This window comes from Tyto alba, unplaced genomic scaffold (assembly GCF_018691265.1).
Source record: "Tyto alba isolate M040663 unplaced genomic scaffold, T.alba_DEE_v4.0 Super-Scaffold_40, whole genome shotgun sequence".
In the NCBI taxonomy this organism is placed as follows: domain Eukaryota; kingdom Metazoa; phylum Chordata; class Aves; order Strigiformes; family Tytonidae; genus Tyto; species Tyto alba.
In genome coordinates, this window is record NW_024881316.1 from 43,314,623 (window position 1) to 43,331,268 (window position 16,646).

General features: G+C 43.2%; 1 protein-coding gene across 6 annotated transcripts in view; it reads left to right on the plus strand.

The window, feature by feature from the left end:
- EVA1A (eva-1 homolog A, regulator of programmed cell death) overlaps window positions 1–14,012 on the plus strand; it is a 211,515-nt gene extending 197,503 nt beyond the window's left edge. For 4 of the 6 annotated variants that reach the window (XM_033004958.1, XM_033004962.1, XM_033004963.1 and 1 more), the window contains 3 exons: window positions 298–462; window positions 4,504–4,677; window positions 12,603–14,012. In XM_033004958.1, the coding sequence (XP_032860849.1) occupies window positions 298–462; window positions 4,504–4,677; window positions 12,603–12,973 (710 nt within the window). In that variant the 3' untranslated portion in view covers window positions 12,974–14,012. Of the gene's footprint in view, window positions 1–297; window positions 463–3,859; window positions 4,329–4,503; window positions 4,678–12,602 lie in introns of those variants that run through there. The other 2 variants (XM_042803272.1, XM_033004961.2) reach the window with 2 other exon arrangements.
- Window positions 14,013–16,646: the final 2,634 nt, after the last annotated feature.

The following is a 16,646-nucleotide window of genomic DNA, read 5'->3' on the forward strand; positions in this document are numbered from 1 at the left end:
CAGTTTCTAAGATGGGTGTCTAAATAAGATGTTTGCATCTGATCCTTAGTCTAGTCTCAAAGCTTAATTGTAAATAAACAATATCTTAATCACTTTATGGTTTCCAGCATTCTCTGATTGAACGTCTCTGTGCTGGCATTTGGAGAGCATTCATCATAGTGGTAAATGCGTGTGTTTGGTCTGCACATGGTATAATTAAGCATCAGCTGAGCCCATAGCATAATAAGATAATTCTCATTCTGACCGGCTGAAATAACTCACTCTAATAACTGTGCTCTTCTTACTCCTCTCTTTCAGTTCCCAAGAAGCTTCTGCATGAAACCCAGCCAAGACCAACCAATCACCAAGGATTTCAGAAGCCACATTTTCCACTGCGGCCAAGAGTGTTTGATCCCAATGTTATAGGGGACGGCGTGTTCCTTTCTGATGTCTCTCTGTCCGACATAGGGCGAACTCTCCCAGGTAGCTATGTCTATTGTGATGTTGGCCCAAACCTAACTGTGTTTTGGTAACTGTTCCCTTCTACCTCACTTTCTCTGGGTTTCTGTATTGTTCCCAAACCCTATCCATGCCACAGTCAGAAAGAGAAGCTTCAAGGCATGACCAGTGATGGATATAAGTGAACTGTGAAACTCATACTGGGTTTCTTGAAATAGCAGTCATGGCCATGCATGTCAAAAGTCATCATAGAAATAGTTTGCAGACCCATCTTATACAGTGGCAAACTGAAGAAAACAGGTCAGAGAGAGTAGATACACCTCACAGGGCACAGAGTTGTTTTCAACTGAGCTTTGAAATATGATGCTATTTCCATAAAATGTAAAGTCAAGAGATATGAATGAAGCCAAGTCTTAGCTGTCTATAGGCGTAGGTGGGTAGGAGGAAGGGATGGTGTATGAATAAAGCAAAAGTACAGGTGAGCACATATTGAGTTAGTCAGTGGTTTTGCATTGTGTTTCCCAACATGCAGGAGATGGTATGTGACATTACAGCTGAAATTCCCAGCCTGTGCTCCCCGAGATTCAGCTCTAGGGTGGGTATGGGCAGAGCTACCTTCTGTCTGTCTACACTCCTGGCAAAATTAATCCACAGCTTGGATAGTCAATCCACAGATAGTTAAGAGTCAGCAATAACAGATTTCTCAGTCTGGAGGCCTTACTGAAAAATTGTCAAAGAAAAGAATTTTGAGTTAGCCCAGATTAAATTCTGTGACCCTGGTGATTATTTAAGCAAAGGAAAAAAGTAATCCTGAACTCATTTTCATTCTTCTAGACATTTCACTTCTACAAATGACACCTTTTGTTTAGTTTTCACATGGTTTATTCATTAATTTTTTAAAATATGCACATTTTTTCAAAGAAAGATGTCATTTTGAAATTAAAGGTAAAATAATGTTTTGAAAATAGTAAAAGGAAATATTTGGACATTTCTGTAATCTCCCTTCCCGTTTTATTTCTTTTATTAAAACTATTTGCTAAAGTCAGCCTTGTGTCATGAGTAACCTCTCCTATGCTTCTACTGTGGTGTTGGTTAAATTTGCTGCTAGCTGAAATAATTTTGCTCAGCTTTGGTGTAAAGTCACAGGGAAAGAGTTCAAGTGACTGGGAACAGCTAAGAAAGGGTGGTATAGAGAAAACCATTAGTAGCTAAACTGATTAGTCATAGACAAGATCTTCAAAGCTAACAAAAAAGAAAGGAGATGTCTTTTAGTATGATCCTGGAATAAATGACAGACCAGGGAACCACATAGCATAGCAACACATGGCCCTTGTGAAATTGTGTTTGTTTTTTCCCTCCTGCATAACTCTAGTCCTTGTCTGTCTTCCCTGTCTGTGCTTGTACAGTCCTGCAGATGACAAAACCAGTTCTGTGGTTTTGTGGTGCTCTTTGCTGGAGTATTGTGTATGCAGAGTATTAATTTAAAAACTTGATTGCATCTGTTCTTTGGGCAAGTCAGAAGTAGGAAAAAAAAAAAAAAGTTTTTTTCTTACATCTCACATGAGAGGAGTTGTGCCTTACTCTGTCTCCTAAATACACCACCGTTGCACAGCATGGTTTACAAGGAATGCCCCATACCCAACAGAAGAAGTGATGGCCATCTGAGCCTTTCCTGGCTAATCTAGCACATGCACATGCACATGGAAGCCCCCACTGTAAGTATAATTTAAACTTTAGTCCTTGTGAGATGCCATGAATGTATTGACAGTGAGGGACAGCTGGGTTGTCACTAAACCAGAACTGGACATGTGCATGGCGCAGAGGCCCCAGGTTGATGTCCTACCAGCCACATTAACTGGACTTTACTGCATGCAGAGTTGTAGAAAACTCTCAAAGACCTAGTAGGAACCTGGATCCACCTAAATCATCAGTCCTCTTTATGATGAGATATATGGTTATGACATCTATATGAGATTATACCCATGCAGTGCCCTTCCTTTTGAGTAATTGTAAAGGGATTTTAGATTAACTAGTTCAGAGCCAGACTCAGCATGTCTCTGTCAGGATTCAGTTACCCCCATATAAATGTATCATTTGAGACAACCTGGGATGTTCACCTGGCTTCTAGATGACGCCCTAGAAGGGTGAGAGTTTCCCCTTCATCCTTTCTCATACCTGCCATCTCTGCATGAATGTCCTGCTGACCCCAGGGTGTCTTAGATGTCTGTGTATGAACAAATATATCAAGCTTTAAGAATCTGCTATGGGGAGAGCTGAATGACTCTAGGATCTGTCAACTAAAGACAGGATTCAGTTGCCTCGGTTTAGATGCACAGTGCTACTTTAGATGCTCTGAAGTATCTGGGACATCTTTAGGAGGATAGTGGTTCAGTTTTTAGAAATGAAAAATTTACCCTGCGTGGATTTCTTTGTGGTAGCAGTGGTAGAGAAAAATCCAACCACTTCTAGGACATAGATTTACCAGAAAGGGAGAAAAAAAGGAAGGATTAGAGGTAACATTGGTATTTCTGCTGCCTACATTGGAATGAAAAGATTTTACAAAGCTTTGCTATTGATTTCCTGCTGAATGTGACCTGGACCCTCTGTGTCCCAGTGCCTCCATTTGTACAGCTGATCTTCAGTGACCTCCATTCTCCTAAAACAAGAGGTTCTTGGGATATTTTCCCCTTTTGGATCTGACACTCAGGCACCTATGTTTGAAAACTTTGCTTCAGGGTGAGTCATTAACACCTCAGTAGGTTGTAACATGTGGCTTTCCCAAGGCCATGCAGCTACTCAGTGGCAGAGATACAACTGTGCCCGCATTCCTTGGGGCTGATCCCTTACAGCAACACCTGGACATCCATCCCTGCTGCTTCTCCTCTGAGGCAGATTAGGAGTTGGTATCGCTGCATGCACGTTCATGCGCTCAGTCCTTCTCCATCCAGTATTACCTGTTCTCTTTGACACCCCTCAATTTCTGTTACTGCTTCCCTGGTCTGAGCCACCTCCTGGCACGCACGATGGGAAGCTGAATGTGACGTCGCACGCTCTCAGGTTTGCAGGGAAAGGATTAGGCAGCCAGTGAACACAGACCATCTCACATCGTGGCTGCTGTCAGAATACCTTTGCTTGCATGGCACTGATGGCATTACTAGAGATGGACCTGACAGTTTCCTGAATTTAATATCTGCAGATAAGTGGAAGCCAAGTGCAATTCTGTGATTTTACAGTGCGATGCTTGCTTTTGGCCAGAACCAGGCACCCAGGGAAGGGACTCTGAAAAACTGTAATAGCTACAGTTAAACAATCACATGGATGATGGAGCTGGATCCTGTGCACCGACTTTTTCATGTGTTTAAAACAATCAGTGTTTTGTGACTAGTGGGGGTGTCTGCCTGCAGATCAAGGTGCAGGGAGCACTCAGCAGCAAACTGATAAGGTCTGAAAGGGTCTCTTTGAGCCTCCTGGAATTAGCTGCCTCCTTAGCTCCAGTCTTCAACAAATAAAATCAAATCATTAACCCATGTTCACTCACCTCTCCAAAGGGGAAATGGTGTCTGGGTGAAACACAATATGAGCAGGCTTCTGAAGGAAGTCATAAACTCAGGTCTGCCCTTCCCAGCGAAGGCTGGAGAAGGCATGTCTGTTTGCCAGGTGTGGATGGATCACTACAGCGTGACACCGACAGAGGGTTGCTGGCTCTGCCTGTGTTTTCCAGTCCTTATTACAAGCTTAGCTGAACTCACTGTTGATAAAGGCTCCTTTGATTTACATAAGAGAAAAGAAACCTGATTATATATTTGCTGTAGTGTAGGTGGGTGTGTCTAAGTGGTGACATGAAAGAGCAGGAGACGGGGGAGAGAAGATGCTGCCTGGATGCAGACAGAGTATGTGCTCAGCTGAAGCTACCTGAGATTTAGTTGCCCCCCTAAAAGGGGCAAATTTGGGTGGCTTGCTGTTGAGTGGCTCCAGATTTCTGAACACAGATACTGACCTGGTGGGGATAGGGCAGGGTAGGGCTGGGGCACGTGCCTTGCTCCTCATTCCTTTTCTGTTCCAAAGCAGAGAAGAAGAAAGGGAGATCGGCCACCTTCTACCCTCTAGACAACAGCCCCTTTCTGCTTTCTGTGGATGAGACACAACCGCCGGCACTCAACAGCAGCATGGAGCCAGTGGGCGTTAGCACAGAGATGGCACTGCTCAGCAACATCCTAGCAGCGTATGCCTTTATCACAGGTAGGTCTTGGGGCTGCCACCTCTCTGGGATCTCACAAACTCTTTGTAGACCCACAACTGAGACTACTTTTCACAGTCATCTAGGGCTAAATCTGCCTCTTTGAACTGTTTATATTTTTCAGTTGTCTCTCAGCAAATTCTCCCTTGAAAGACCTGACCAGGTCAGCTATATCAGACAGTATATAGCAGGGTTTATTGTGCTTTGCTTTCCTCTGGATTTGCTCTCATCTGAAGTTAGATGCAATGTAATCTTACACGTGGTATTATTTGTAATGCTCCCTTTTCCTCGAGATCAAAGCCTGACTCATTAGGGAGGCAAGCTTGTTGTCCTGTAATTTGGAAAAGAAGCAGCACTCAGATCATTACCCTGCTTAAGAGAATTTGGCTTATCTTCAGTAGAAGTGTGAAGATGAAGTAACTTGAGAGTCTGCTTAATTATATATTTAAATCTCATTTAGAGAAGGTTTCCTTGGATCACAGTTTATCTTTCACCCACATGTATCTTTCAAGTATCAGAGGAGCAATCTTCTAGTAAGATTCACTTTAAAAGTTGAAATAAAGATTGTGTACTCTACTGAGTGCTTAGGGTCAATACCATTGATAGCAAAAAGTACAGCAGAGACAGGTGATATAGTGCAAATATTTCCCGTCCCACAACTGCATGAGGTACCTTGTCAGCAGTAGGGATTGCCTACAGAGTTAGAGGACCTAACCCAAAAAAGGAGGAGAACTGGCTGAATAGCAACGGATGTATTAATTCAGCATATTTTAGGCCAATCTCTGCTGTTTTCCCCAGAAGGAGGGCCTGTGTGTAACTAGCCTCCTGAGGCAAGACATACTGTTTGTGGTCACTTTTTTGAATGAGTGTTCTCAATTTGTTTAATGAAAGGTTTGTATACTTATTACCCTGCAATGTTTATTGCCAAGCAATATTACCTTGCTAATAATATTAACATGTTGTTCTTTTACTACATACTGTTAATAATTCTGTGTACTGCATCTAGTCTGCTAGCACCACTGTAATGCAATTATGCTGTTCTGGAGCACTGAGGTCTATATAACTAAAACTTCTATATCTGTAAGTTAGTTTTTCATGTCTGTGTGTCATTCAGTCTTGCCAGTTCATTAAATAGTAACTCATTCTTGGTGCCATGATCTTGCTCTTGCTGCGATACCACCATGCTGCTACAGACAAGTATTTGGACCTCACAGAATGATAGAAAGATTTGGGTTGGAAGGGACCTTTAAAGGTCATCTAGTGCAGCCCCCTTGGATGAACAGGGACATCTTCAAGTAGATCAGGTTGCTCAAATCCCCATCTAATCTGACCTTGAACGTTTCCAGGGATGGGGCATCCACCAGCTCTTTGGGCAATCTGTTCCAGTGTTTCACCACACTCGTAAAAAATGTCTTCTTTATGCCTAGTCTAAATCTACCCTCTTTTAGTTTAAAAGCACTGCCCCTTGTCCTATTACAACAGGCCCTGCTAAAATGTTTGTCCTCATCTTTCTATAATCCTCCTTATACTTATAAGTACTTATAAATACTGGAAGGCTGCTATAAGGTCTCCCTGGAGCCTTCTCTTCTCCAGGCTGAACAGCCTCAACTCTCCCAGCCTTTCCCCTCTGATAATTTTTGTGGCCCTCCTCTGGACCTGCTCCAACAGGTCCATGTCTTTCCTGTGCTGAGAACTCCAGAGCTGGACACAGGACTCCAGGTGGGGTCTCAGGAGAACAGAGTGGAGGGGGAGAATAACCTCCCTCAACCTGCTGGCCAGACTTCCTTGATGTTTGAAACAACTAACTGGGGCTTTACATTTTGTAATCGTTGAGTAGATTAGTAAGAGTGTTTCTGCATATTTAGTGGAGGGTCCTTCTAAAAAGACCATGAATGCTGAATCCAAAGTTCTGCCTTTCTACACGTCCCAATAGTGGCATCAGGATCTGTATTTTTGTGACACCTTTAAGAAGCAGGCAGCTTACATGGAATTAGTAGTGTCCTTCACAAAAGATAGCTGAGTAGGATATATATTTTCTTGCATGACCTTTTCTAACAAAGGATTAGAAAAAACAAAGTTTAAATGAATTTTTTGTCTATCACACTTACCTACAGCTGCCCATTTTTTGACATGAAAATGCCTGCATTCCCAATCTTACTATAAAATAGAATGCTGTTAACGTTATTTTCCCCATCTGAACAGTAATGGGCAGCAGAAGGTTGTAGGATTTATGTTTGGGGACAGTTGGGACTGGGATTCAGGGCTACTGATGATGCCCCATGGACTTTCCTTCCATTTACCACAGCAGAACTCTTTGACCCTGCATTGGTTTTGTAGGGCACAAAGCCTTGATTCATCCCCTTCACAAGGTGTCAGTCTTGGCAGGAGCCTCTAGATTTTACTGTAGCACAAATAATAAATAAAGACAGCTTTAACTATCTTGTTACTGTGGGAGTTGCTTGCCCTTTCATGATGTGATCTCCTTGTGATGTGTTCACATCCACTGGATGTCAAATAGGTAGAACTCAGACCTCATGACTTTGGTTTCCAGTGATGAGTTCAGGAGCTTGTTGCTTATGTTTTCCAGTGCACCTAACCATGGCTGTTAGATGAGTTTTAGTCTCAATGCTATATATGTTCAGTTTGTTATTTATTACAAAAACAATTGACGGCTGCCCCATGGATTGAAACAGCAGATGCCTTGAACCATCTGTATCTGCTGCATGTCATTTAGCCCACTGCTTCTAGTGGAGAGGATTCATTTGGGATGTTTTATTTTGTTGTACATGAATATGGAGAGGTTTCAGATTATGAGTTTAAAGACAAGCCATGTCGCAGGGCACAAATATAATCTGCATAAAACTAGAGCACTGCAAAGCCATCGCCCTTCATATTGCAATTTTTGAGCAGCAGAACATTTGGAAATTTTTGCTCTTGCCTGAGTCTGGGGCCCTGAAGGCAGCTTAAGCCACAAAAGCTGTTGATGTCCATAGAGGAGCCATTATAGAGGCTCAGGAGAGGCAGGATATCAGGCAGCCAAGAAGGGCTGGTGATGGTTCACACATCTTCCCCGTGCTCCTGACCACAGCCTTGGTGCCAAAGGGAAACATTAGTGCAAGAACAACTCTGTTTCATAACACTAAAATGTCCCTCAGGTAAACTCTGCAGACTGAAAGTGCTGTATTCAGGGCTTCCCTGTGCTGATGAGTTGGCTCAGAACAGGACTTTGCGAGAGAAAATTTTAAATAGGCAGGAGCTACATATAAAGATTTTTTTCTGTTAGGGAAGAGGGTAGTGTATACTCTGAAACCCACTCCAGGATAAAGCTACATGCACTTGGTATTTCATGGGTAAAGTGTGTGCTTGAAAGGAGGACCCCCTCTAGTACTTTTCTTACATCCTGGCAGTGGGATGTTTCTTATCTTGAGGAGAGCATCCATAAATCAGTGGCATCCCCTCTGTGCTCAGTGTTGTTCATACTTTTGGCACTAAATGGCAGGTTTGGGTGGGAAGTTGCAGATGAAGAGTCTGTGGGCTCAGTCACTCACACATGCACAGTCTTGCAGTGCACGGAGGGGAGAAGTGCCAATATTAATGAAAGCCTCTGTGCTCATTTCCATCATGGTTTTTGACTGATGTTCCCATATGAAAGTTGGGAATGTTCCTATTGACAATGGAGGAGTGAAAAATCATGCCTTCAGGAAGCAAAAGCTCTTTTCAGGAGTGTTGATTTTCACTGTCAAATCTGTTTGCAGTTATCATCATGGTTAGGAGTATCAAAGACAGTTAGGTGTTAGTCTTATTCCAGCTTCCAGAACCTTGAAAACAACATTTCTACAGAAATAGGCAGAAAGAGTGAACAATGTCAATGAGGAGTGAATTTGTCATCTGATCAAACAAGTAAGTCTTATTCAGAGCATGATCCTGCAAAAAACTCGGGGATGTCCTTAATTTGAAAGCTGATTTTCTTTACAGATTTAAGATTTTAATTATATGCAATCTATGCCTGCAAACCTTAGGCCTATTATTTGTTATGGGCTTGTTCCAAAACCTGTCTGAGTGTTTGGAAAGACTTCACCAGTACCAGTGACATCTGGAACTCTCTTTGCAGTCACAGTCTACCAGCGAGACCAGAACTGCCCCTCGTGGTTGTATGTATATATTAAACATTCAAATTCTATCAGAGCATTTCCAATGCCTCCCTTTGGACAAGAGACTTATTTCAGTTTTCTTGTTGCATTCAGGCTGAAGTAGTTGGAGGGAAACCTCCACAAATCCCTGTTTTATTCTTCCGCAAGCAAAGATTTGCTGCCAAGTTATTAACAAGAGGCTTCCAAAACACAACCCGGGAAGATCATTCCAATTTTTAGACTGCTTGGCCTGAGCCTTATTAATAAGGGGCTCCTGGAGTGCTTCCTCTGTTCTACCAGGGGATTTCAGCAGCCTGTGGGGCTGACTGTAAATTCCCTAGAAGATATTGCTCCTACTGTTCGTCTGGCCATGCTTAATGCTGAACCTTTTACTGGGGCCCTCTGAAATTTTCCTCCCCACTGAGGTTTCTGAATACATGAAGCCATCACAGGAAGCCAGCAGCGTTAATGCCTAGATTGGTTTTTATTTATTGAAACAATTTATTATAATAGCAATAACAACCTTGGCCTGGGGCATTTCCTGGGGAATTAATGGCAGTCTGGGCTGATGCTCCCAGCAGATTGTTAGCCCTCAGGAAACAGGCTCTGTAATTGCTGCTGGTTTGGTTGGAAAAACACAATAAAATGTGTTTCTAATTTTTGTCCAGTTTGAGCGCCTAGAAAATGGTGGCTTTTTGTATAGAGGGTTATAAAAAGCATATATCTTTTGTCTGCAAGTATTAAACTCAGTCTTGAATCAGTGACATTTTCATCAATGCCTTCAGTCCAGAAAAAGTAATACCAGGAAGGGGAAAGATAACCCCAGCTAAAGAGATCGACAGCAACTGGGTCCTGCTAGAAGTTTAGGAGAAAAACATGTCTCTGAGCTGTCATCCACAGCAGTGGAAGAAAAAGTTACACTGGTCAGAATTCATGTGTTAGCCAGTATACACACACCCACACATGAATTCATATCAGAATTATGTTAACTCCTGCTACTAATGTCTATACACTTTTAAAGAGCTGGTTTTTGTTTTTGTTTTTGTTTTCCAAATATAATGAGTGTTTTGGGGAGCTTCAGTGTTGGCATGATAAATCTGAACTACTGTCGAGTTTTTGGAAGATGCTGAGCATCCATTTTCTGAAGAGGATACCCCTTTTTAGTCTTTGCAAGTAAAACATGCAATGGGGGAGGCTCTCAAAATCAACTGTCAAACCCCCAAATCTAGGTTATTGCTGACTTTGCTACTTCAACTGAGAAAAAGCAGACCCCGTGTTTTTTAGCTTAAGTTGCTTTTTCTGCTGTGAAAAAAAGATGTTGCTGTGGGAGTGGATTGTCCGTGTGATAAATGCAAAGGCTGCAGTTGAACATAGGGTTACAGCTCAGTGAGGAAGTCCAGACAGTGTCTCAGATATTGACAGAGTAGCTGTAGGAGCTCATAAATGCCACTGGAGCCCGAAGATTCAATTACAGCCATCGCACTGCATGAAGGGGTATACATATAAGCACAAGTAAGGGATGAAAAATTGTTGTTTAAGTAGCAATTGAGGTGCAGCTTGCTCATGAGCTGGATACAGTAGTGTGGAGAAAAGAGTGGGAAGAAGAAAGGAAAAGCAGGACTTAGACAAAAATGGGGGAAGAGAAACTGCATGTGTCTGGGTCTTAGGCTCCAATCTATGTTTTCTTAATGAGTTGCTTTAAAAGAGTGAATAGTGGAACTAATGCAACCAAATCAAGCCCGTGTGAGTGCAGGAACGTGGTGCTCAGGAGAGCGTGCCTGGCATCCTGTCATCCAGGCAGAGTGGAGGCAGGCTGGACCAAGCGTCTTCCAGGACGAACAGATCAGTCCTGCTCATTTGTTCTTCCCACACTCCCACAGTCTGTGCGTCCTCCTTAGCCCAACCTGCAAAGAAAGCTTTGCAGTTACTGTTCTGAGCTATAATGCACATGGAGGTGGAAGCCATATCAGAGCGTGATTCCACTTTTCCTGGGATTTTCAAATCCCTGGAATTTAGGCCATTTCTTTGCTGTTCACAGTGTGCCAGATAGGCAGCAGCCTTACTACTACACAAACAGGGCTGCAGTTTTAATTTGAGTTCTGCCCCTTGAGTTCAGAATTGCCACTAACTTAATTGGAACCAGGATTTCACTCAGCCACACTGCTACAAGAGCTGCTGGCACACCCTTCATGCCTGCTCTGGTATCTTCTCCGTTACCTTTGAGTTTTTGCTGTCTCACTTTTGTCAAAATATCTTAGCCTAAACCCTCTGGCTTTAGTCTCACTTGACTTTCCAACTACTCTCCTCTTTTTTTTTTTTTTTTGACTTGTTGAATGCATCTGCTGCAGTTTCCTCCTCTTTTTTTTTTTTTTTTTTTTTTTTGTCGTTTTTCTTCAGCCTGTTTTTTCCTCATGCCATACACCTCAACGGCTCTAACCAGCAGACTCCTGTTGTATTAGCCACATTTGAGATTACCACGACATCTTCCTCCACTCTGGCTTGTCAGTCATCTTTGGGATTTGTTTGGTAGGGGAGAAGTGAAGAGTACAAAGGTGTTTTGTCCCTGTAACTGTTCCATGAGCATCTCCAGGCATTGAAATATGTGTTGCCTTGAACTGTGCACACATCAGTGTTTGGGCTCTGACCACAGAATCAGAGGATAATTTAGGTTGGAAGAGGTCTCTAGGGGTCACTTTGTCCAACCCCCTACTCAGAACATGGCTAACTTCAAATTTAGAGCCAGCTTTGAAGTTAGAGCAAGGTCTTGTCCTGAATATCTCCAGATGGCTTCCAGTTCACCTTCTGCAAACTTTGTTTTAAGGAAATCAGCTGGAGAGGACAGTTTCTAAAAGCACAATGGGGGGAAGTGAAGGTAGAGCAGAGCCTTTTAGTTACAGAGATTTTTTGGGACTGAATGTCAGGCTCTCAGCTGGTGGGAACTGTTACAGCTCCATCACAGAGTTCAAGGGAATAAGACTCATCTGAGGAACAGACTCCATCCTTGAACTCAGGACTCCCAACAGACACAGCAGAGTAAAGCTGACTTTGACACTTCTGCTTGGTTCACTTTCACCCGTTCAGTGTACCTATAAACAGAGATGATTCAGACCAGGGCAACTGCAGTAACATTTGTCATAATTACACTTCTAAGTAGCAAATAAACAAGATGACCTAGTTTAAAAGGCATTGTGGATTCTTTGGAGTCTTGTTATATCACCTCTGAAATGTGGCTATGCAGGATTCATCCTGTTAGTGCACTGGCTCCAGCTATGCTGGTGTAGCACAGATACGTTTTGGTGGTCTGGGCGGCAAGCCAGCACACTTGCCTTAGATAAGCAAATGAAGCCTATGAATAAATAATACGCATTTTTCCATGATGAAAGGCTGCATATAAAACTTTGTAATTGTCTTTATTCCTGGTCCGATGATAATGGCTGTGACAAGAAGATGCACTCAGCTGCTCTTGGGTGCACAGTACCCTGGTGTCAACCCTGCTCATGCAGCCACTGGAATTAGCACTTAATTCTGTGGGCTGCTCCTTCTTCCAGACAACTCCAAGACACGACTGCAGCGAACCCACATTCTGCATGCGGGCAAATGCCTTGGCAGCAAATGCACCGTTTAAATTCCCCTTCCTGATTTCCCCAGGGGGAGGAGGCAAGGGAGGGCATGGAAGTAAAGCGACCGTTCGGAACTCTGCCCCTCCAGAGACAGTGTCTGGCATGTGCACAGAGGAGCCCTGTGTGCTTCGTTCTTTTAAGGGTTGTTCTTGACAATGACTTTCCTTCCCCTTTCAGAAAACCCTGAGCGGGCTGCTCTGTATTTCGTCTCCGGAGTGTGTGTTGGACTCGTCTTGACCCTGCTGGCCCTGGTGCTCAGGGTGTCCTGCCGAACGGACTGCCAACGCTCCTCCGCGAAAAAGCCTCCTCGGGAGCGGGAGAGCGACAGCGACAGCAGCGACAGCGACGGCGACTCAGACACCACTTCGGACCTGTCCGCCCGCAGGCACCGCAGGTTCGAGAGGACTTTGAACATGAACGTCTTCACTTCGGCAGAGGAGCTGGAGCGAGCCCAGCGGCTGGAGGAGCGGGAGCGCATCATCCGGGAGATCTGGATGAACGGCCAGCCAGACATCCCAGGGACCAGGAGCCTCAACCGCTACTACTAACCGTCCTGCCCTGCACCCTGGGGCTCCTCCACACCTGATGGAGGAGAGGGAGGAAGGTATATTGTGTGGTTGATCTCCCCTTTTCCTTCCAGGCGTGCTACCTGGAGCAGTGTGGATGGACAGCAATAAAGCTTTCCCCATCTCCTTCTCCCTGACATATTGCTATCACCTCTCTTCACAGACACTTTCTGGTTTCAACGGAGGTAGTTGCCAAATTCATTTCTTAGTAGCAGGCAGGAAGGTGACGGTTACAGTCCTTCCATGTGGGATATGGAGCTTGGCATGTTGCGGTACGAGTGCTCCTCTCTTGGCCGGGCGGGAGAAGTCGTCCAGATTTTGGTATTCATTTAGGTTTTTTGGTTTCCCTTTCCTGAGGACTGTGGGAGAATTGTGAACAAAATGACAAATCTGGAAAGATGATTTGGGAAGGGAGGGGGAGGTGCATCCTGACCGATTGTCTTGTGACTTCAGAAGCCATGAGATTAACCTAATTAAAACCCAATGGCAGATATGACTTGTTAAGAACTGGGGGATGGAGGGAGGGGGATTCTTCCATCATGAAATCATCTCGGTGCTTGGATGTTTGCCATAGTGTATTCAGTTATTTATGGCTGTCTTTTCATCTTCCTTTTCAATAGAAACATTTATTTTTTTTTTTTTACTGACACCTCAGGGATAAAATCCTATTATTTTTTTGAGACTGTTCTCCCTCCTGGCCCCTATCATACACAACCCAACCCACCTCCAACAGTGAAATTATGGTAATATAAGAGATGTGTCAGTGACTGGTGAGAAGTTAACAACCTCAAAGAGGTTGAAAAGGGTTTTCTGTTTGTTTTGTTATAAATATATATATATATATTTGAAGATGCTGCACAGGAATGTGCCTTATTCTTTTTTGTTGTTGTTGTTAAACTACAGTTTTCCTATGGATAGCAATGCACAATGTTTTATATATTTTATTAAAAAAAATTAAAAAAATAAAAGGTCTATGTTTACCAGAGAAAAATGAAGCCAGAAGAAGCCACATATGACAACAGAATGGGTAATAAATGCTAAATAAACTCTGGTTTGCTTCAATGTATTTGAATTTGCATCCTCACTTTTGGCGTAGGTGTTGCTCAAGGGAGATGCTCTGGAAGAGTAGCACACCTCTGCAAGCAATCAAGGCTGACGTCTTCTGCATGCTGGAAGCTGGAGGCACTTTCTCCGTTGGCTGCAGCCCATCAGTCTACTTCTGCAATGCACATGGGCAGGAGCAGATCAGCAGTGGGTTGGTTCTCAAGGGGCCATCCCAATGCTTGTCTGCACCAAGGGAGAGTCCCAGTGATTTCATGATGCTTTGAGTCTGTCCCCCACACCCAAATCATACCTGGGCTAGAAGAAAATGTTAAATGAACAAAAAAAATACATGGAAAAAAATTTGAAATATATTTTAATGCTCCTTCAGTTGTCCCATGGAGTGTTCAATGGGATATCATCACTCTACTCACTCCCAAGCACGAATTCACATCTCTTCAGTATTGGTGTTTTTCAAGTCTGTATGATGCTGCTGTAGCCTGCATGGTTTTGGGATGTGTGCCTCTGTCACTGAGGCATGCTTATTTCTTAAGAGTTCACAAAATGCCAGCAAAGCAAATAATGATGAAAACCTCTGAATTCCGAGAGCTTTCCCCTGGCCTCAAGGAGAGATGAAGATGGGTGGACCTCCCTACAAGATGACTGAGGATGTTAGAGTGGGGTTGCAAGTGTTCATGTGCCACATGCCAAACATCTATACAGTGGGACAGACCCCTGACACCAAGGACCTTCTTGACACTCTTTGGGGTCACTGTGGGGCACCTTCTCTGGCCAAGGAAAGCTGCATTTGAGGTGCCCACAACTTGGCTCTTGCACTGTGAGAGCAAAGTTGAGTAACTGCAACTGGTAGTACTGGTAACATCAGAGGTAAGGCTGACTGGTGGGGGGTGACTTCAGCTGGGAAGGCAATACTAGTGCCACAGAGTGATTTCTGGTCCGGTGAAGGTTCAAATGGAAAGACTCAGTGTTGACCTGTGATGTAATTTTGCGGCTGATATTTAGAAATAAAGCAGGTGGCAGGTCCCAAATCCTGGGTGCATTGCCAGGTGCTTTGCTTTAGCTGGAATGTTGAATGCGCTCTGCTGAGGGTGTCAAGGAGCAAAACAACATGATGAGATCAGTGGGATCAGTTTTACTGGTTGTGTGTTTTCCCCTGTAACAAGATACAGTCCCTCAACCTTGATGATTAAGGGACAGCAAATTTTCAGATTTAAAGTGCTGTGGCCTGGGAGATAGCTTGAAAACTGATTTTAAAAATGCTATAAACGAATAGATTTATGTATATGATTTTCCCAAATGATTTTTTTTGACCAGAGGAAAGAGCAAGTGAAGTAAGTCTGAGTGTACTTCATATGCAACTGAGGGATTAAAATATCTGCTTCAAATGTAAATCACAACTGAACTTAAGTTACAAATGGATGAACAGTCCTCCCTTAGCATTACTAGTGCTGCTGTAAATCTTCCAGCTGAAGCTGGCAATACAAAGGAGCAAGTTGTGCATGCTGCTTTTCAGAGTTAAGCAGACAAGCCCAGCTCAGCCTTGCCCTAGGTGACAAGATGTAACAAAAGTAGACTCACTGTCTTCACAGCACATGCAATACTTTTATGTACCTTCTAACTCTTTTTGTCTCAGGGCCATGCATTTCTAAAAAGGCTTTGACTAAAGAAAAAGAAAAAATACAGTCCTTTGAGCTACTGTAAGTAAAAGACTAAGTCATTCCATAACTATTTCTGGATTTGTCCCAAAAGTGCTGAATAGTTTGTCTGGGGGAAAAAACAAAAGGAAGATTCATGGGACAGGAGTTGGTTGTTTGCCTTATACTCTTATCAACCAACGGAGCAAAACAACTCACCTGGACTACAGAAGAGCTGGATTCACTGTGGGAGGTGGTAAAAACCATATTTCTCACCTCACAAAAGAGTACGTTAAGCACACAGAGCTTTGGACTTGTCTGGTTTCAATCCTTTGTGTTGTACTCACTGTGTCATATGAAGCATTTAAACACTTGTAGAGCCGGAGAGCAGAGGATGAATGCTTTTCTATCAGCCTAGTGTGAATCCCTCTTCTGAGAGGTTACGCATAGATCTGCTCTCTTACTTCCATGCCTATTTAATTTTTTACATTGAAGTGAAATATTATTTCCAGAATAACATTATTCAAATTCCCCAAGACAGACAAAGGAATTGAAATCAACTTTTCCTGTTTCATGAGCGAATTTTCTAATCAGTGACCTTTTCAATAAAAAGATGCTGAGGTAGTTTTCCATGTGAATCTATTCTTTATGCCTCAGTTTGCCTTTATAATTTTATAACAGAGAGATCTTGGACTCTGAGTTGCTTAGCCAGTTGGTAATAGGACACATGATATTGCATTTAAAGGAGATAGCATTGCAGTTACCATGTACTATCTGCTGGGCTGCAGGCTTGTGGCAGGTGAGTCTCAGAAAGTGAAGTGCCTGTGCTACATATCTGGACACTTTCATGCTTCTACAAATTACAGGATACTCAAATTAGTAACCACAGAATCATTAAATTACAGTTCAATAACTCGTACCATGTTAGTTTTGTAAATGAATGTGATGGGTTGGAACGT